The sequence below is a fragment of the Betta splendens genome, chromosome 16 (assembly GCF_900634795.4).
Source record: "Betta splendens chromosome 16, fBetSpl5.4, whole genome shotgun sequence".
NCBI classification, from domain to species: domain Eukaryota; kingdom Metazoa; phylum Chordata; class Actinopteri; order Anabantiformes; family Osphronemidae; genus Betta; species Betta splendens.
This window is the reverse complement of record NC_040896.2, coordinates 13,962,573-13,982,773: the sequence shown is the minus strand read 5'-3', so window position 1 is coordinate 13,982,773 and position 20,201 is coordinate 13,962,573. Positions and strand designations below refer to the sequence as shown.

The following is a 20,201-nucleotide window of genomic DNA, read 5'->3' as shown; positions in this document are numbered from 1 at the left end:
CGGTACTGAGGCTGCACTAACGTTCTGCTTGTCTGTTAGAGCGCGAATAATAATAATGTCCCCTGCCTCGCTCCGTAGCTGTTTCCTTGCGCATGCGTGTTGTACACGTTAAACTCCACTATCCACGTTGTTTTACATTCTTGGAGGTAAAATAATCTTTAGAGGATATTTAGTATTATTAAAGTACAAGGACTGTCTTTTTTAAGATCATGGGTGGACAGGTGAAGGGCAAAAAGAAAATCAAACCAAAAAGGAAGGACACACGCCAAAACAGAGGTAAGTTGTTGAGGTGTTATTTTGATAGTTGGTTACAGTAATTCATCTAACGTTAACGTCAAGCTTTGAGACACCATGCAGCTGAGATGATCTTCACTGACTTTACGGGAAAATTAGTAAAGTAAAACTTCTCACTTCAACAGATGCGGGATTTGTTGGACTGTCACCTCAGGAAAGGGTGAAACTACGAATGCACGAGAAAGCCAAGAAGAAGACCGCTGAGAAGTACTCTGTGCAACAGTTGCTGGAGAAGGTGAATCTGAGAATTAATGTCTTCAGCAAAGCCCTTAAACGACTCGGGAGTGTTTCATGTATTTTAAAATTTGATCATTCTCTGAGGTTTTTTTCATTATGTTGTGCAGACAGAGGAGTACATGGACTCTTTTAATTTTGAAATGGCTGGGCTTTTCTGTAAACGAGCACTAGATATGGAGCCTTCTAACCTTCAAACCCTAGATATGCTGGGACACATCTACTCTGAATTAGGAGAATCAGAGAAAGCTAAGGAAATATCCTTTGTTACGATTCCCCTTTGTTGCTGTGTGCTGTGGTGATGTTTCCATTTAAAGGCTTGAATCTTTCTTAACCAGTCTCCTCCAAGTCTTTCTGCATGCGGTGGAGTTGAGCCCAGATGTAGGCCACACTAAGTACATGTACCTGGGGCAGATCCACACAGGCCAAGAAGCAGTGGACTATTACACGAGAGGAGTACAGGTCCTCTTGTCTGCGTTGGAGAATCAAACACAGCCAGCAGTGAGTTAACATTTATGCATACTCACATTAGATGAAGATGTGAGTAAAATAAATTTAGACGCTTACACATTGATGCCAATGATGTGTAATGGTATTTATCTTCACAAGAGGGTGCTATTGATCAATATATTAAATAATTTTATCTACCCAAGTAAATGTCTAGATAGTATTTTACTATTTAGTAAAACTTATTTAATAAAACGATTTCACTGTTTTTACAACTTTCAAGTACCAGTACAATAAAAACAGCATGACTATACTGTAAAGCAAATAGTGGCTAGGAAAAGGCTCAGACAATATTATGTCCTAAACAAATTCTAACTGCAATTAAATTAATTATTGCTTGGTACTTACTGTAATCAAGCATTTAAGTAAAGGCTTAACAATCATACTATACTTATCAGCGTCCTTTTATATCATAATAAAACTCACATATAGAAGGAAAACATATTAACATAGGTATTATACATAATTAAAAATATTATACTACTTTTTTTTCACAGGCACCATTTGTGTTATTGAAGGAAGCACAGATGTTGCTAATAAATGTGTGTTCAGTAGTATGTGAGCCAGTATAAACAGTGGAACTGGAACAACTGAGTAGAAATTAGCAGCCAATAGCTTTATTATTTGCAGCTCCTACTACTGTGACATGTCAAAATGTTTTCATGGGCTTATTAATTTGGAGTTTCTGCAGTAAAGTCTATATAACTTATGCATTGTTTCTTTTTTTTTTGCTTAATGCTCACTAAATGAAAACATCCAGATGTTCACTATAGAGGTTTTGACACCTTTCTAGAAGTCAACACTTTGCTTTTTAAGCAGGCTCAGGCCGGGGCTGCTGCCCTATCAGACGAAGACCCTCAGCTCCCCACGGCGAAGGATGTTAGCGTTGCCTTCTGCTCCATTGCTGAGATTTATTTAACCGACCTCTGGTACTGCTGCAAACAGACTTTCACATCTCTGACCTCCATTCACCTACTTCTTTAATAATCAGTAGATGTTTTTCTCTTCGTGTGTCTGTTTCCATGTAGCATGGAAGAGGGGGCGGCCGACAAGTGCAGAGAGTTCATCGAGAAAGCATTACAGTATCACAATGACAACTCTGAAGCTCTACAGCTCATGGCCAGTTACCTGTTTAGCACAGAGAGAAACCAGGTCAGTGTACACACACACACACACACACACACACACACACACACACACACACACACACACACACACACACACACACACATACATACACAATTGTAAACAATTCCTGCAACTATCTGCTATCAGATATTTTTACTTTGAGCCGTCCCAAACAAGGCATAATAAAAAAGTTAATTTACACTGTAATAATATATGTGAGCTCTAGGGGTGGCTGGCTCCTTAACATGTGTAATCTCAAATCAACCCGGCGGTCAGTGATGGCTACAAAGCTTTCAGCATCTAGTTCATAGAGGTTTAATTACATAATGGCATTCGTCCTAAGTGGTTTATGTGGATAAACACATTGTTAAGTATATTTGCTACAGTAATTGTAAATGCATACATTTTTGTCAAGTGTCATGTGTTTGTCCTCAGGAAGGCAAAGAATACCTGTTGAAGAGCGTTGGATTGTGGCTTCCTGCCCAGAAACAGATTGCAGCTTCTTCCAGCGCAGAGGAAGACACGCAGGTGAGTTACAGCAGTGCTTGGTATTTTTCTGACAGCAAACAGCCCTCATAAGATCCCAGTTTATTTATAAAGCCCTTTCAACTAACAGGATTGTCACACTGAGCTTTGCAGTGAGCACAAACACAAGGACACCAGTAGAGATAAAAAGTTGGAGATAATGAAATAAGAAAAAGCAAAGAATAAAAGGTGAAACAAATGCCTCTGTAACCATTTTGCTTCATATGTGTGCTCTTATAAGCAGGAAAAGACAGTTGGTGCATATGAATACGAATGGCAACAGGGCTCAATGTGCATTGGAGAATTCAAGAAAAAATAAATAAGGCTGAAATGTCAAAGTCAGAATGGGACCTAAATTTCCCAAAAGAAGCGATTTCAGTGTTTACACTCAAATACTGAGCAAGTGTGATATAAGAGTTGCTGGTGTGATGATTTGATACAAAAATCACCCTAGTGGCATCATTGTTATGGCTCTTATCTTGTGGAGCAGGTTGATCTTGGCCCACATTTTGGCTGTGATTAACAGCCACATAGCTGCAGAACTGTTTGTACCTTGAAATTGGATTGTGGTATTATCAGAAAAGGGAAAGAACTGTGTTTGTGGGTGCTTGTGCAAACATTCACTGCAGATGTGGTGCCGTTGTTCCTTTTTCTCTCCAGATTGAGATCCCTCCGTACGAGTCGCGCATCACCACAGCCAAGCTGCTCATCGAGTCCGAGGAATACGAGGTAAAAGCGTTTTAGGGTTGTGCTTGAACGCTCCATCGTTGTTGGTTTATCTGTGTTGTTGGTCTGTCTGTGTTTCGTGGTCAGAGGGTGGCCTGGCATTTTTATGTGTGTGTGTCTGTGTTTGTGTGCTTTCCTTTCTAGTGAATGGCACTGAAGGTGGAAGGCCGTGGCTGGTCTTTATCTTCTCTAGAGTTCAGTGTCAATAATTGAAGAGTGATATTTACAGAGAGGAAAAGGGGTAAGGGCACAGGAGGAGGAGGAGGAGGGGGAGGAGGAAGGGGGAGAAGGAATAAAACAAAAGGAAGCAGTCTCTTATTTTGATGAATTGCTGGCATATCTGTGATCGCGCACACTTTCCTACTAAATCACTCATCAATTTCCAGTATTAATGGCCTTGGTTTTAGTGGCTTATTACCTTCGGTTCAGCACTAAATCGTTCTAACATCATTAATGCTAGGAGTAATTTTCTGTGATTGCAGCCACACTAACAGCAGTTCAGCTATTTTCTGTTGTGATCCACGTATTAATTTGTAGTCAGTCTTGTTGAGTGTTTTATTGCTATTACTGACAGGAAATGAGAAGTGCCCTTTCCCCCCTCAAACCAGGCCACTGTGTGTGTGTGTGTGTGTGTGTGTGTGTGTGTGTGTGTGTGTGTGTGTGTGTGTGTGTGTGTGTGTGTGTGTGTGTGTGTGTGTGTGTGTGTGTGTGTGTGTGTGGCGTGAGACGGGCTGTCAGGTGTATCAGTAAAATGACAACGTCTTGGTCTGCAGTTTCTGACACGTCATTTGTCTTCATCCTGCTGTTGTGTCATCAAGCCCCAAACGCAAGCTGCAGCCCCTTCTCAGCGCTTTACGTGAATATTTTGCTGTGTGCACACATATGCATATAAAGCACGGGTTTGGCCGTATTTGCTTTTACTTTTAGGGAGCTGGTCTCTCTCAGACTGGGACTTAGCTGGATTTGATAGGAACATCATCTCTTCTATTTTTTTCTTCCTGTGCTTCTCTGTCACACATAAACACACTCTCACTCCCTTTGCAGTCACTCGTTTCCCTCTGGACTATAAATCTATTCACAACTCTGTGTAAAGTCATGTCCCTCCAGTCTGTTCTGTGATCTTTTTGAAGGCTATCTTCCCAGCTGGGGCCATAATAAAACCACTTATCTTTATTTTTTCATCTGTTTAAGACTTCCTTTGAGCTTCCAAACAGAACAAAGACAATTTTGAATAAAATATTTGCCAAATGATATCAGTTGTACCTACGCAGAGCTATTTGTGGAATATCTGGTTTAATTTGAGATGAAACTGTCTGAATTCGGTTTATGCTCAACCAAGGATGTTTTAATTAGAGTAAATCAAATAGAAACAATGTAGCTCTAATTCTTAACTGTATTTGAATCCTTTTCTGTATGTTTTATATCTTGATGTCTACTGGATTTTGTCTTAATTTTCCTCAGTTTCTTTGTTTTTTAACTTGGGTTCTGTAAACATGTGAGCTGCCTCTTTTGCCCTTCAAATGCTTTTCTTCATCAGATCATATTAATAGCCTAATGGAGTCAGTTCAGTGCCAGTAGGCAGCTTCCACAATAATAATGCCTAGGGCTAAGCAGGCAAGTGTTGCACAAACGTGATTAACAGTCATCTTTCATAATGCCAAGTCAGTGAAGGCCGCGACTCTTAGAAAGGCTTGGAGAGCTTTCCTTTCAGTTCGTAAGATGAGAGCACATGACAAGATCAACTTGAAATTAAATTTAGTCGTTAAAGTGGATGCTTTATGACACTTGAGTTCCATATAGTGGAGGGTGAAGAGTATGGACGCCGTCATATCAATAGATGGCAAACGGCGCTGCTTGTCTCGTGATCTTTGAACGTTTACCAGCAGTGGGGGAAATAGAAACGACTAATGAAGGCCGCTGTATGAAAACACCGGTTATATCACTGTTGCCATTCGATGCATTATTTTCTACATGTGCCACATAATCTATAAGCTAAAAACAAAATACATTTTCCCCTATTAGGTTGTTTTTGCTGAGAAGCACTTTAAATGAGCGATGGAGTGAGCGGCGTAGCCGTAATGGCCACAGGCTGCCTGAAAGCAGAGACGACTGCCAGGCATCGCCATCCAGCTCCTTGTGGTTTAAAGGATGTCTGTGCCCATTTCTTCAGCCCGAAACCACGATTCCCTAGTTTCACAGGCCGGTTGATGAATAGGAAAGTGAATTAACACAACTTCATCATTTGTTCAGTGGTTTCATTTTTCTATCAGTCAGAATTTACCAGTTCTGCTTCTGATATAGAAGCGTTTGTTGTTTTGTAGCCTTGTCAAATAAATATCTGCAGCGTTTTGAAATGCTGGTTTAGATAAAGGAAGCAATTTAAAGCTGTTGGAAGAACTCAACTAGTGAGTTTATAAATTGATTAATCAGTCAACAGCATTTTTGATAATCTTTTAATTATTCATTTTAATTAAATAATTTATCAAGCAAAACAAAACATCATTTCTCTAGTGCTTTGCTTTTCTCCACTTTGTATTTGGACCATTGTTCACGCAAATCAACCAGTGTGAGACATACTGTTGCATTTTATAGAACAATTAAGCAAACAAGAAAAATGATTTCACTAGGCTGAAATAATCATTTATAGCTGTAAATGTGAGCATTTCCGTGAAAACAAATTTGCTCTGTGCACTGTTTTCTCCTTGTAGTACACACACACACACACACACACACACACACACACACACACACACACACACACACACACACACACACACACACACGCTCGGCATCATCATCAGCCATCGCCGGCAGTAATTTGGTCGCCTCGCAGCAGCAGCAGACAGACAGACGCCCTCCTCCGACAGCCATTAAGGTGTCTGCGCTGTGCACCTGTCACCGTGATCGGTACTTACTCTCCTTGTCACTCTTGTTTACTTTCATGTTGTGCGTCGGACGTTTCTGTTCTTAAATTTAGCTTACAATGGAAGTACAGTTTGTACTTTTCATTTCTGCTTGCAACTACAGTTAGCTCTGACATCCCCTGGATTTATTTACTTACGTGTGTGTGTGTGTGTGTGTGTGTGTGTGTGTGTGTGTGTGTGTGTGTCTGTGTGTGTGTCTGTGTGTGTGCGTGTGTGTAAGGGCTCCTGTGCGTTACAGATACGACTTGCCCTCGCTTGTAAAGTGATTTGTCTTTCTCGTGTCTCTGCTTTGCGCTCCAGTAAAATGATTCTCTTAAACAAAATTGCCTAAAGATTACACACACACACACACACACACACACACACACACACACACACACACACACACACACACACACACACACACAAAATACACGTGTACACAATGGCCGTTATAAATGAGCTCTTCCCCAGAGTGCTGCTTTTTTCCCATAACAGGTCTTGAAATAAAGAGGACAGCATGTACATAGTGTCTTTGGTGGTGCACTGTTGTTGTTCCTGCGGTTTTGTGTTGTTTATTAAGGTACTACTTTTTTATTTTTTTTTTTGTATTCGTCCCTCTGATTTTCTCTCCGTTTCCTTCGCAGTACCCCTCCGTTCCCCTTATCTTCATGGGAATATTAATCTTGTTGTTGTTTAGAGCATGACGGGACTTAAGAGTCTGTGAATCTTTAATCACTCGCCCCTGGGTTGACCAGTGTAGTTAGGAAGGAGGGCAGGTGGAGACGATGTAATGGTTATCTCTGCTGCTGCTGCTGCTGCTTATCCGGGCTCCCAGATATCTCTTGTTCTATTTTTGCTGCTCCAAAAGTCCCTGTTCTATCGGTTGTTTAATACCCGGACGGATCTTTACTCCTATCTCTTACATCTAGTGCTTGGCTCGAATTACTGCGTGCACGCACGCGTGCACGTCTGTCTGTCACATTGGTGTGATACAATGAAAGTTAAGCAGATAATTCTGACGCTGGGCATGAATCCATTCATCTTCAGCTGGGATTAGATGTTTTTGTTTGTGTATTTTTTAATCAGCCATTAATTAATTAAAGACAATGGGTTTTCAGCTGATAATTGGTCTAGCAATCAATCAACTGACTTCCTGACATGCACATTTGCACAGTCTTAACAAGATACTCTCAATTAACCTGACTCGCTCTCCGTCTCCCCTAGCAACGGGCCTCTTTATCGCTACCGGAACCACATAGGCTTAATGGGAAAGAGAGCTCCAAGGAGCAGGAGGGGAGGAAATTAGGAAGCTCTCCAGCTAATAAGACTGCTTTAACAAGAAACAAGAGCTGCTTGTTGTGCTCACCGTTGTGTGTAGCTTTTTTGCACTGTGTGACTTTGTGTGTGTGTGTGTGTGTGTGTGTGTGCATGCAAAGGTACGTGCATGTCTTTTATTCTTGCCCTTCACCACGGGTGATTGGCTAACAGTCGCCTCCAACCTGAAGTTGACAAAAATCAATACATTATCACCTGGGGCGTCACAAACACACACACAAACACACACACTGCAACCACAGGCACAGAATCTGCAAGGAGAGAAGCAGAGAAAAACATACACACAGCCTACTTTAGTCAAGGTCTGTTTTCTGTAATAGAAACTTCCCACAGAAACTGACCCAGGCAGTAACACACTATGGCAAAGGTCACTAACATTAAAGTCCTTTGAGACTGCAAAGCCTCACTCCAGGACACTACAAAGAGGAAGTGAGAAATGCCCGGGTCATGCTGGTCGGGAAATACAGTTGCATCACAAAATAATTTTATAAAAGGTTCATTTTAAATCGGGTGTAGAACCTGACCAGTGGTCCGAGAGATGCCCAAGACTCCGACTGTTGCCACTGTGGCATCGTGGATATAAGTTCTTCATGATTCGTTCTCCTCATGTTCATGAGAATTGTCAGTTTTAGATTTTTGACTAATTAACTTTGTACAATTAACACTCTAAATATTTTACAAAGATGAAAGACAATGAATGTCATGTCCTAAGGTGACAGCTGAATGCTAAGATATTCCTAGGAATTGACAGTTAATGTTGGTAAATGGATTAAAGGCTATGGAGCAGCATGGGCAAAGTGACTATTGACGTTGCGATAAGCACTGGTGAGAGCGTCTATCGATGGATATGTCTGTTGCCTTGTTGGTATTGACCTTATTGTGCATAAGACGCCGGCCTCATAGATGCTTATCAGACACTCTGATCACTCCGATTGATCGCGCTGCCTGGGAGATGCACAACACGCTGTGTGCTCGTATCAGAGGTGGTGCACTGCGAGTGTGTCCTCATGAATATTTTAGGCCGGATTGCATCCTTTTCATTCTCACTGCGATTTCTCACCATTTCTTTGCATCAGATGTCGGTGGATGTGCTGGAGGGTCTTCTGGAGGAGGACGATGAGGTCGTCCAGGTAAGCGACAAAAACAGAAACACACATCAAGACACTGATCAACCGTAACATATTCTAATATTATTATTATTATTGTTTTTAATGCCAGTGGTCAAGTGTTATTTTGTGCAGCCTAGCTTTTATGCTTTATGAGACAGTAGCCACAGCTGGATCAGAACAAGTTGTTGGCAAAACTTGTATCACCCCACTGAGAGGGAGGAAGACACTCGACATGTTTCCACTTAACAACTGTGCGTGTGTGTGTGTGTTGGCTCGTTCAGATCCACAGCTTTGCAGCACTTGCTTTCAACACTCGCATGCTCGCGCAGGGGTATGACCGAGCACTCGGATGCTTATTAGAGAGTGGAGTGAATGGCAGTATTTTCTGTGCCTTGGTGGGAAGTGTGTGCTGTCAGTGTGCCCCAAATCCCCGCTGTCAGTAGCAGTGGAAGTGAAGGTGTGTCAGAACAACACTCCGGCTCCCCCCCCCCCCCCCCCCCCCCCTCCGTTGCCACGTCTCCCTCAGGCTCAGCCTCCCACACACACCCCTCAGCTGACAGATTGAGAGCAGTCATCAGGGGTTTGAACTTCTAAACTCACTCCAGAGACGCGCAGCTGTGTCACTGGATGTGAGCGGGCCTGCAGCCACTCACACATGCCACCAGTCGCCACTTCTAATGGTCAGAAAGTGTTTTGTCAGATCATATCAGGGTTATGCAGCTGCAGTCATATTTGTGGCGCGTGTGACAGACACATTGGACTACATAATGCTCTCTCCCCCTCTTTGTTTTACTCCCGCGTATTTTCTCGTAAGTGCGGCAGATAAAGCGTTCGCTCTCGGCTCTGCCGACGTTCCTTGTGCGTATCTCAAAGTTGGAACCCTACTTCTGTAACATTAGGTCTGCACAAACAACTGAGCTGGTTCCTTTCAAATCTGGTTTCAAAGGTGTTCTGTTGATTCATGAGGCTTTTGTTCTTCTTCAGCAGCACCATATGGGGACTAAGATGTGCCTTCACTTTGAAATGACAATAGTGGCAGTGATGTGATTGACAGACACAGCATTTATTTTATTGCGTGTGCCTCTGTCTGGGCTTGTGCTGGAGTTGAATGGCTTCTCTGAAGTTCTTAATTAACGAGCAGTTTCATGTTTCCGTTATGAGCGCAGATTCATTAACCATCTTACCAAACGCACAAATATGTCACCGTGGACCAGTTCTATCCCTTTTGTCGTCCTCCTTTGTGAAGAAGTTATTTTTTTGTTAGTTTCCCTTTGTTAGGTGCGGCATTCACAGAAAACGATCCAGTGATAAAATGTCTTGATGCTGGATCTGCACCATTACCGGATCTATCCAGTGCTGCGGTTGCTCTGATAAGTATGGCTGCGGGGGGTCGCCTCCCACTCAGCCTGCTGAGCGGCAATTGTGAATTCAGTGTGGCATGCCTTGATGTGTTTGTTAGCTAAATGGTTGATTTGGCAGAGGTGTAGGTCCCCACTGCCTCTGCCCTCCATGAATAATGAATAAAGCTAATATTTGTGTCTTGGTGCTTGAAGAACAGTGGGTGGGCGACCTTTGGCCTCCGATGAGAGGCGCGCACAAACACACCTCCAAGTTCACGGAGAGTTGAAGTGATTGTGTTTAGCCGTGGAGGAGTGAACACCAGCGAGCGCAGTGTATGTGATTATGTAGGAGAAAAAAGGTGCGATTATGGGAAAAAAATAAAGACAAGCTGACTTTGGTGTTTGTGTTCCAGCCTACTAACTGCAAACGCTATTTGAACTCTGGTGCAGTGAGATTATTTCAAAATAATGTTTTCGGCTTCAGAAGCAGATCCATTCCAGGAGTCAACTTAGAGTCAGTCAGTCTGTAAAGACTCTTATTGCTAAATATTAGTGAACACAACAACATTGTAAAGTTTATTTGTTTAGTAACTACAGTGAAAGACCAATAACCTCCTTGAGCAACCTAAAATAATCAGCTTTTATTTTCCAGATCCTCTTATTTACCCTTTTCTAACTGGCATTTGAACCTTGATGGCGGCTTAAAGTCCTGTAAAAAATCTTGATTTTTTTTCTAAAGCAATATGCCTTAAAGTAAATATTTCTATACAACTAAAGCTGTGCAGTGATGAACAGACTGCTATGCAACAAAGATGCACTGTTACTGTCTTCTGATTTACCTGTTATTTATAGATCCTGCATTGTTTTGCCCAATTTGATCATTTCCTTGGAAACAATGCAGACGTTTACATCTAATAAATAAACCACTGAAAATAATGTTGCTATGCCAGTTTATATCTCCCATCCTCAAAAACGTGGCCAGCAAATCTGTGATTGTTCTCCAGAGAAATAATTCTTGTGATCTTTGTTGTTGTTTGCATTTAATAATTTACCAAGAACCCAACAGAATATAGAAAAAGGAGAGTATAGCTACTCTATACTTTTGGATTAAAAATTAATTCTCTATTTTTAAGTAGGAACGTCATGATATAAAAGTGCAGTCCGGTAAGTATGATGATTTTTAATTGGAGTAACATATTTGCCTGAGGGAATAAATTTTGCTGGGCTTTGTTTATTTATTCATAATACACTAATTGGCTCCTGGTATAGAAAGATAATGAAACTGGTATTGACTTATGGTAAGATGGTCACGCCACAGGCTTAAACATATTGTGACGCAGCAGAATGTGCATACCGCCACACATTTACATGCGGCACATGGGCACAACGCTGCGCAGGGCTGGCGCCTGTGCTGAGAGTGATAGATTGAGAGTGCGTGCGCCCGTGTCATGTGTGAAACCTATTTGTCAAAGGAGGATTCCACGCAGACGTGCTCTGTGAGGGACACGGAGCCGCTTTCCCCCGTCACCGCTTGCTTCTATCCGAACCCACCCGTCTCTGCCTGTGCCCTCCAGGTGTGGTATCTTTCCGGCTGGGTGTGCTACCTGCAGTTGGAAAAGGCGAAGGAGCAGCAGGGACGAGAGGGGAGAGACGCGACGGGGGAGGAGCTGGAGGAGCGGAGGGCCCTCGCGGAGGCAGCCAGGTCCTACCTGACCAGAGCGAAGAAGGTAATTTGGGTCAAGACCGTTTTCATATTTCACTCTAACCTGATTTTAATTACTGTACAGCTGTAGTTGTTCCGGAGGGAGCCCCCAAATGTCCAGCTGTTCTCCTGCACAGTAGCTATTATGATCTTTATCCATAGCAGGCTTCACTTAAGCAGATAGCAAAATACTGCTTCTCTCAGGTTTTCAGCTTTCATGGTCAACTCTCGCCTGAGAATTGACTTTGCTCAAAGTTAGTATTATTATGAGATAGGGTTGTACTTCTACTATCTCAGGATTTAAATACTCACAGCTAGTTGCATCCAGTAGACTCTCATAATAGGGAAGATTACTGAGACGCAGCCTCATGCAGTACTCCATTGTTGCCACAGTAATGATCACACAGATTTAAATATTCCGCCTTCCTTCCTGCTCCCCCTCACGAACACAAACACGCATCCAGAATGATGTGTCTCATTCATTCTGCCTTTCTGTCAGGCGCTCTGCTGGTGTGGAGCAGTGATTCATGTTAGTCTAAAATCCAATCGGCTTGTAAATCAGGCACCATCCAGGGACGCCAGGCACCGCCTTCTGTTTTTTTTTTCCCTCCCTCACTTTATACTTGCGTCTACTTTTCACTTCCCGACCCGACTCCCCCATCTGCCTCCCTCGTCTCCCGGCCCAGCGTGTTCCTCTACAGATGAGCAGGGCAGCAGAGTGACAATATATTGATGTCTTTCTCTCTGGCCAGCGGTGACAGTGACAGGCCTGTCTAACCAGCCTCTACTGGGGATGGCCACAGCTGAGATGGGTCTCGCCAGGAGCAAAAAATCGAAGAAACAGCGAGGAGGAAAATAGGAGCACTGTGCAAATATACAGTATACAGTAGATTTAGACTGCCAGCTTTGCAGTGAGAGAAGATGAATGCAACTGAGAAATAGAGGGAATCAAGTACTTAGCCATTTTTTTTCACACAGAGAAAGAATGCAAAGTAAAAAAAAGTAAAAGACTGGTTAAAGAATTTAGTGAAGCATTAGACTGTGACAAGTAAACAGCAAAGCAGTTTCTTTTAGAGTGAGTGATGTGAAAAGTAAATGCACGCAGACCTTGAACGAGCCCCCCCCCCACCCTCCAACAAAATGCACTTAATCCCTTAACTCTGCGCTTTTGCTCAAACTGTATGTGTGCAGTCGAGATTCTTCCATGTTTATATCAGAGCTTTGTTTCTGAGTGCCACTGTGAGAGTTAATTATTAACGATGAGTCAGTCCGCTAGTTAAAATGGGCTCCAACATGGAAATGAGGCCTCAAAACCCAACGGCTTGTTTTGGCACCAGTCCACTTCGCTGCATACTTTATGACCGTGCTACTGTAAGTGTGTGTGTGTGTGTATGTATGTGTGTGTGTGTGTGTGTGTGTGTGTGTGTGTGTGTGTGTGTGTGTGTGTGTGTGTGTGTGTGTGTGTGTGTGTGTGTGTGTGGTTGAAGACGGGGAGGGGAGGCGTGTGCGGTACGCGTAGGTGCAACCTTATGTGAATGCACATATTTAATTTGGGCTGCATGCATATCTGATTATTTGTCAAGGAAACGTCTTCATTATTCGTCTCCTCTCTGATCGGTACAATACCTGCTGTGTTTCTCATTTACATGCGCGCACACACACACACCGCACTTAGCCGCAGTGCTCTAAAAAGGGGGTAACCGAGAAGAATGAATGACTTGACTGGACAAGAAAGAGGCGTTAGACAAGAAGGAGGTGGAGAGGAGCAGGATCGGGCGAATGAAAGGGGAGGCGAGTGAGGGAACAAATTGGATGTGTGTGTGTGTGTGTGTGTGTGTGTGTGTGTGTGTGTGTGTGTGTGTGTGTGTGTGTGTGTGTGTGTGTGTGTGTGTGTGTGTGGGCGCAGGGGGTGTAGCAGGTGAATGGTGGCGAGCGTAAAATCAATAGTAAACCGGACGTGAAATGGAATTTGAGTCAGGGCCAGATAGGGTGCGACTGAGGAGGGATCTGCGCTGGGTGCGCGTGTGCGCAGCCACAGAGGGCAAGTGGAGGTCAAAAGCTTTACTATTTGATGTGGCTGAAAGGGATCTATCCCGCGAGCACTGATTGTGGCTACGGTCGGCCCAAGGTGCGCTGGTCATGTAATTTTAATGCGTTTCCTGAGCAAGCATGTAACTGGATGAGTGAAGCCGTGCGACGTGGCGGTGAGGCGTTTTCAGGCTTCCAGTGACACCCGGTCACACTCGGGTCTACTTCAGCCGCCGCGACAAGATTTCCAGGGAGAAAAACTTGCATGAAGGAGCGAGTGTGTTAAAAGGGAGAACAGATAGTAAATCAATCATGCAGTCATCGTTGCCCTAATGATGATGCAGCGGCGCTCGGACCGGTCTGAAGTGAGGATGGAGGATGAAGAGGAGGGCGAGAGCTCGGCCCCACCCTCCCAAAAACGGTGGACGTGCGCGAGCGGGCGAACACGAGTACGAGGTGTGGAAGTATGAAGAGGTATCTATCTCCTTGACAGGAAGGTCATTTGGTGAGACGGCGCGAGTGCAAGCGAAAGAAAAGAAAAGACAGAGTGCAGGAGGGGAAAAATGGTCGGGAGACAGGTTTGGAGAATGAAGGCATTAGGAAGTGAAATGAAAGGAGAGGTGAAATGAAAGGGGAAGTTAAGCATAGTTGGGGAACAGAAGGTGAACAATGATGGAATGATTAGGCTTTCATCACGTAATCAACCTGTCTTTATTCTTCTATAAGAGGCTCTACTGAGAAAAGGATCCATTTTTGTATGAAGGGAACATTACTGCTTATTATTGCTTTAGTCCACCGTGTCCTGGACAAATGATAGCACTTAAAGATCTATACTTGACCACATTATACAGTGACTGTATCAAAGCAATTAAATGGACCTAGAGGAAAAATTAGGTAATGGCAGGAAGTAGACGTCTTTTTTATCAGCCCCTACGTCTGGTCTCCGTCTGTGAATTCCATTTCTTTCTTTCTTTTTTACGCTGTCTGTGTCCTTTAAGCCAAATAAAAAGTCCCGGCAGGCTGCAGCATAATGACCATAGACAGGGTGAGACCTTGTTCAGCTACAGGAGCACTTACCCTCCATTGTGCACCTGCAGCAAACAGAGCTCTGTTTTGTATTAAATTGCATCAAGGCATCCGTTTCTGCCCGTTACTGTCTTTCTCTGCTGTTGTTAATGCCGCGTTGACGTCTGCAGGTCCACGTTCCAAACGGTTTTGCTGTTTAGAAGGCGGTCACTTGAACATGCAGGAGGAAAGCGCGTTGGATCGCGTAGCCGCAGCAGACGGGCGCGTTGAACGTCGAGGAATCCTGTGTCGCATCTTGAAGATTTGAGGCGCGTCTCGGGGCCCCACAGGCCTCGCTGACCGTGCTAAATGTTAAATACCATGACAGCACAATTAGAAGACCGTTCAAGTATGGCTCATTCCAACGGAAAAGCACCGCTGAGCCTCCGCTTCATCTGAGCAAACCGCAAGACGTCTGGCACACGGAGACAGACAGATGAGACCAAATTGGACTTTAATGCCCAATTCCTTCTGCTCGCTGTCGAGCACAGCAGTAGAGGCTGAGGATTCAGCCTTGTTTTGTAGCCACAGAACCTGTTGACCTTGTAGGTCAACAGGTTCTGTGGCAGTGACTGACAGCCTCCTCGTTATATAAAGTATTGAATTGAATGAATTTAAGTTCATCTAATTTTAATGTGTTAGTAATGATGCTTTCCAAAAGAATGATTGAAATGTGCAGTATCAGGTGTGATTGTTTCACATTGGCACAACAATCCACCAAATGTGCTTGGATTCATCCTCAGGGGAACAAGAATGCTGGTGCTAAATTCCTTCATGGGTGCTTTTTCAAAAGGGTGTTTTGAATATTTGCACAAATGTTTCTATCAAGAAATGTCACTCTCAAATACATATTTTGGGGGGGGGGATCAACCAAGGTTTTCCATGTTCATCCTCTGAGGAACTCAATGTTCAAAATCATCCAGTAGTTATCTTTTCTTAAGGACAATAAAAACATTGTGTGGCAATGCCCTTGGTAAATTTAATGGTGCAAACACGACAGTGGTGAGTCGACCACATTGTCAGCTGCGCGCGTGTGTGTGTGCGTGTGTGTGTGTGTGTGTGTGTGTGTGTGTGTGTGTGTGTGTGTGTGAGAGTTCTTATATTGGTGGTCAAGTGTGCTTTGGGCTGTGACTTTAGACTTGAAAGTAGAGCAAAGTGGACCATGAAAAAGTTATGTGATTTCACACACACACACACACACACACACACACACACACACACACACACACACACACACACACACACACACACACACACACACACACACACACTCGCCCACTCCCTCCCTCTCTAGGCAGCTCTCTGGGCCGTGAAAGTGAGAAGAGAAAACATAGACTGTTGTAAATGAGAAAAGCCTGTGTTTTTTGCGACACCGGTGCTGATCTCAGCAGGGCTCGGTGCGAGGAATAGCTCCTCTTTGTTTAGCCAGCTGAACGTATCACGGTGAATAATCGCTTTCCATCTAGCACACACAATATGCTATTGATTTGTAGTGAATATCTGCACACAGTTTATAAATACAATTTACAAGTAGCGTTTTGTGTTATAGAAGGTGGAGTATGTTTGCACATGTTCATTGTATTCTACATTATTTCCTTTATGTAACAGGAATCAAAGGCTTCCACTGCCTCTACCCACGGCTGCTGTGTACAATTATTCAGGATATTGAGCTGAAGCCATTGTAAAATAAACCCAACTTTTATTCAGAGTTGTTGTTGTTGTTGCGGTGTTGCTGTTGTTGCAGTAGTGGTGGTGGATAAACATCTCCAGGCATTTCAGAGTGATACAGGCAGAATGAAAATCGGTGCTGGTGTGTTTGTGTGTGCGCTATAAGGAGGTTGAGAGGGTCACCCCCCCCCCCCCCCCGTATCAGTCCCAGAGTCTGGACCTGGGTCACACTTCACCTCCCTGGGGCCCCAACCTGCAGAGATGACTTCTACTTAAATACACCGCAGACCCCCCCCCCCCCCCCCGCCCCCCCCACACACACACACACACACACACACTACACATTCTTACACTCCAAATGAGTTCCCATGGGGCCGTGTGTCTCCTGTTAGGACCTGCTGTTGCTTAGAGACTGGTCCTGGGGCAAAACAGTCACACACACTCTTCTTCACTCTCTTGGCCTCGTTACACTTTTAGTAAGAATGGTGCCACTCAGCTGCTTATTGTCCCTGAGCTTTTGTGTGTGTGTGTGTGTGTGTGTGTGCGTGCGTGCGTGCGTGTGTGCATATGTGTGTGTGTGCACGTGTGTGTGTGTGTGCACGTGTGTGCTTGTGTGAATGATATTTCTGGAATAGACTATACAAACTATTCCTCGGTTACTTTCTGTTCTTTCTAGTTTTGTTTCTGGAAAGAATAAAAATGTAAATCGCTGTATCTCCTCCTCGTATTTGCACACGGAGGAGCACAGGCTTATGCTTCCTGTCCTTAGTAGTAGTAGCAGCGGTTTTATCACCCAGCTCCACTTTGAGTTCAGTAATTACACACAAGCAGAGCATTTTACAGAGATAAATCAGCTTGGCTGCGTTGAGAGCGGGACTTTTTTATCTTGCTCTTTCATGGCATATTTCACCGAGATTAGTCTGATTATGTGCGTCCGCGCGCCCGCGTGCACTGCAGACGCTTCAGCCGTGCCTCTGCGCGCGTGCACGCGGCAGGTAGAGGGAGATAAATGGTCTTTTTGTCTGCTTAGCAGCTGAGCAGTGTATCAAATGTGCTGATTTGCCAAATGAAAGACAAAATGTGTTTACCAGCGTTTTGCGGGCCGTGACTGCCTCGCTGACAGAAGGCAGCTGCCGGGAGATATTTCAGGCGGCCTAAGGAGCACTCAGAGACTTAACACCTCAGGGCGGCTCCCTTCCCTCCGAGCCGCTGCTTACTGATGCACTCTCAGCTCCTGTGACACAATAGGAGATCTCCTGTTGAGAGGGTCTCGCCGCAGTTTTGCTCTGCAGCATCATTGAAACTTGGTTGTGAAAATCTCTGCAGCGTCGCCCGGTTGTGCTCTATTTTGCTAAGTAGCCCATTAAACTTCATTATGGTTCTCTCGCCTCCTTATTCTTTTGTCTCCCGTCCCCAGCTGTACAGTAAGCTGCAGTGTGACGACCAGCCCGTGTTGGAGCATGTGGAGCAGCTGCTGGGCGAGCTCGGAGGAGAGATGGACGGGGAGGAAGAGGAGGCAGCGCCGGATGAAGACTACGAACCCTGTAGTGACGAGGAGGACGATGATGAAGCAGAGGCACCCATGGAACAGTGACCACACCCCCGTCGCTTGAGCTTCCCCCAAGTTCCAATATACCAGTGCACTCTCTAAATTGCCTTTTTTAAGTGGTTATGCTTTCACATCCGTTTATCAAAGATGAAATTTGAATTCAAGTAAGCTGCACAAAGAGAATGGAATTAAAACCTGCAGGCTACTCGGTCTCCTTCAGTGAGTTGTTTAATGCGTTTGGTGAAATAAGTGCATACTTGAGTAATGCTTCCCTTAATATCCCTGACAGATGTTGATCAAAGAAATTAGTTTTAGATCCGTGCTTCTTACCAGCAGCGAAAGCAAAGCACATTTGAAAGCTTTTACCACACACCCACGCAAGTAAACATACGCAACACACGTCTACACACACACACACACAAAGATGCACAGAGACTGCGCATTAATTACTCCAGCTCGTCCTCAATAGAGCAACAGCAGCAGCCGTTTCCCTCTGCGGCTAAGCAAAACATGTCATTAGGATGTACGTATTAGTAAAGCGCCTGGCGTCTGCCAGGAAACACATCCACCATCCATCTCCACACAGACCACCTCCAATGTTCTAAGTTCATGTGAAAGGCTTGAAATGTGTAGTTATTCGGTTTATTCCCTTCTGGATATTTTTTTCATCTTTGTTGTTAACTCGTTGGTTTCAACAAGACACAATGGAGCGACTCCGACATGGTCTCATGCGGCAGGCGCCGCTCTCTCTGCAGGAGCCGCTCAGAAACCGCAGCCCTTTCAGACGCTCAGAGTGTTGCGTCGCGTGTTGGCACGGCTCGGTATAATGGCTCGGCGCAATAATGGATCGATGCCGTTCGCTTTGCTTTTGTGCGTCGCACAGCGGAGCGCGGCGAAGGTGAAGAGGCGGTTTGTAGGTCGGCTACACACGCGTCCGCTGGACGTGGACGGTCTCTAACATTTTATCTAACGATGCATTATGAAGCCGCCTCTAATATCTTGAACTGAAACAAACAGCTCATTGGTGCCCTTTGCTTTAAAAGTGGCATCGACTGCTTTGCTAGGTTTTTGTCACAGACATAATGACTTGGTTTCAAATTGGAGTTGGTGCTGCGGTTTTTATGAGCTCGTAGAGAACACACAAAAGAACAGTTGTGGCTTTTCCAAAGCTCTCAGATATATTTTTGCCTCGTGGTGAAGGCTTGTTTTTTTTTTTTACACTTTCCTGTGATCTGACATTTTCTCCCCGGATGCCTGTAGTGGAGGGACTGTTGCTTGTGTCGTGCATGTTGCAACACACATCCACCCAAAGTATTTCTCTATGCACCACGCCTGTTACCCAACACAACACACCACGGGCATCCACTGCCGCGCGGCCCCTTTGAAGAATTTTAGAACCGGTAAATGGGAATGTTATCTAAGATGGTGGTCCCGATAGTGGCCCGGCTGCAAGCCGAGAGGCCTGTTTGGGAATACAGGGGTTCAGATACCCTGATCCGATTGTGCGTGTTTGCGTGGAAGGAGCACATAATACGGCTCAGGAGACTAAATACCAGTATAGAGTGTTTGCGTGTGTGTGTGTGTGTATATGCTGCAAGGTTATCGTAGCCTAATGTGATATGATGTGTTGTTATTTGTGGACTGCGGTTTGCTCAGAAATATTCATGTCGGTGATGTTCAGTGTATAATGCTGCACGAGCGGTGCCGGCCTGGAGGACGGGCTACCTGGAGCGATGCTGTCATCCAGCATTTGGCTTGATAATTAAAATGCGATGTTGTGTGTATGCGTTTTCCAACAACTGTGTGCGTGGTTTTTTTTTTTTTTTTTTTTTTTACACGGCATGTGTCCAAGCAGCTTGTCTGCAGCGCGGTGATTAATGACTCCAGGGGTGAGCAAACATCAGCAGTCAGCCCTTTCTGGTTATTCTGAGCTGACCTAGTGTGAGAGGGCCATAGTGGACACAAAGCCTCGGGTGATCTCAAAATCCTTGGCCACTCTCTCACCTGTACATCAGCCTCGGCACCGCAGGAATGTTTTCCCCGTGCTGAGAGAGGGGAGGAAAGTTCCCACACAAGGACACGCGT

At 44.5% G+C, this 20,201-nt stretch overlaps 1 protein-coding gene across 2 annotated transcripts; it reads left to right on the top strand.

Moving 5' to 3' along the window:
- The first annotated feature begins 82 nt into the window (after window positions 1-82).
- si:dkey-12j5.1 (uncharacterized) lies at window positions 83-18,330 on the top strand. 2 transcript variants are annotated; one of them, XM_029128366.3, is made up of 11 exons: window positions 83-276; window positions 420-529; window positions 639-785; window positions 877-1,029; window positions 1,855-1,964; window positions 2,064-2,187; window positions 2,599-2,691; window positions 3,349-3,417; window positions 8,732-8,785; window positions 11,679-11,831; window positions 17,985-18,330. In XM_029128366.3, exons 1-11 carry the CDS (start codon window positions 210-212, stop codon window positions 18,159-18,161), a joined length of 1,257 nt encoding a protein of 418 aa, XP_028984199.1. In that variant the 5' UTR covers window positions 83-209; the 3' UTR covers window positions 18,162-18,330. The 2 variants fall into 2 exon arrangements, with proteins under 2 accessions (XP_028984199.1, XP_028984198.1); XM_029128365.3 differs by having other exon boundaries at window positions 1,852-1,964.
- The last annotated feature ends 1,871 nt before the right edge of the window (window positions 18,331-20,201 follow it).

Bases quoted from the DNA above. Each gene is read 5' to 3' on its own strand.
- si:dkey-12j5.1 (XM_029128365.3), top strand. From the start codon at position 210: ATGGGTGGACAGGTGAAGGGCAAAAAGAAAATCAAACCAAAAAGGAAG. The intron at 530-638 runs GTGAATCTGAGA...TATGTTGTGCAG, and splicing joins TGCAACAGTTGCTGGAGAAG to ACAGAGGAGTACATGGACTC. The intron at 11,832-17,984 runs GTAATTTGGGTC...TCCCGTCCCCAG, and splicing joins ACCTGACCAGAGCGAAGAAG to CTGTACAGTAAGCTGCAGTG.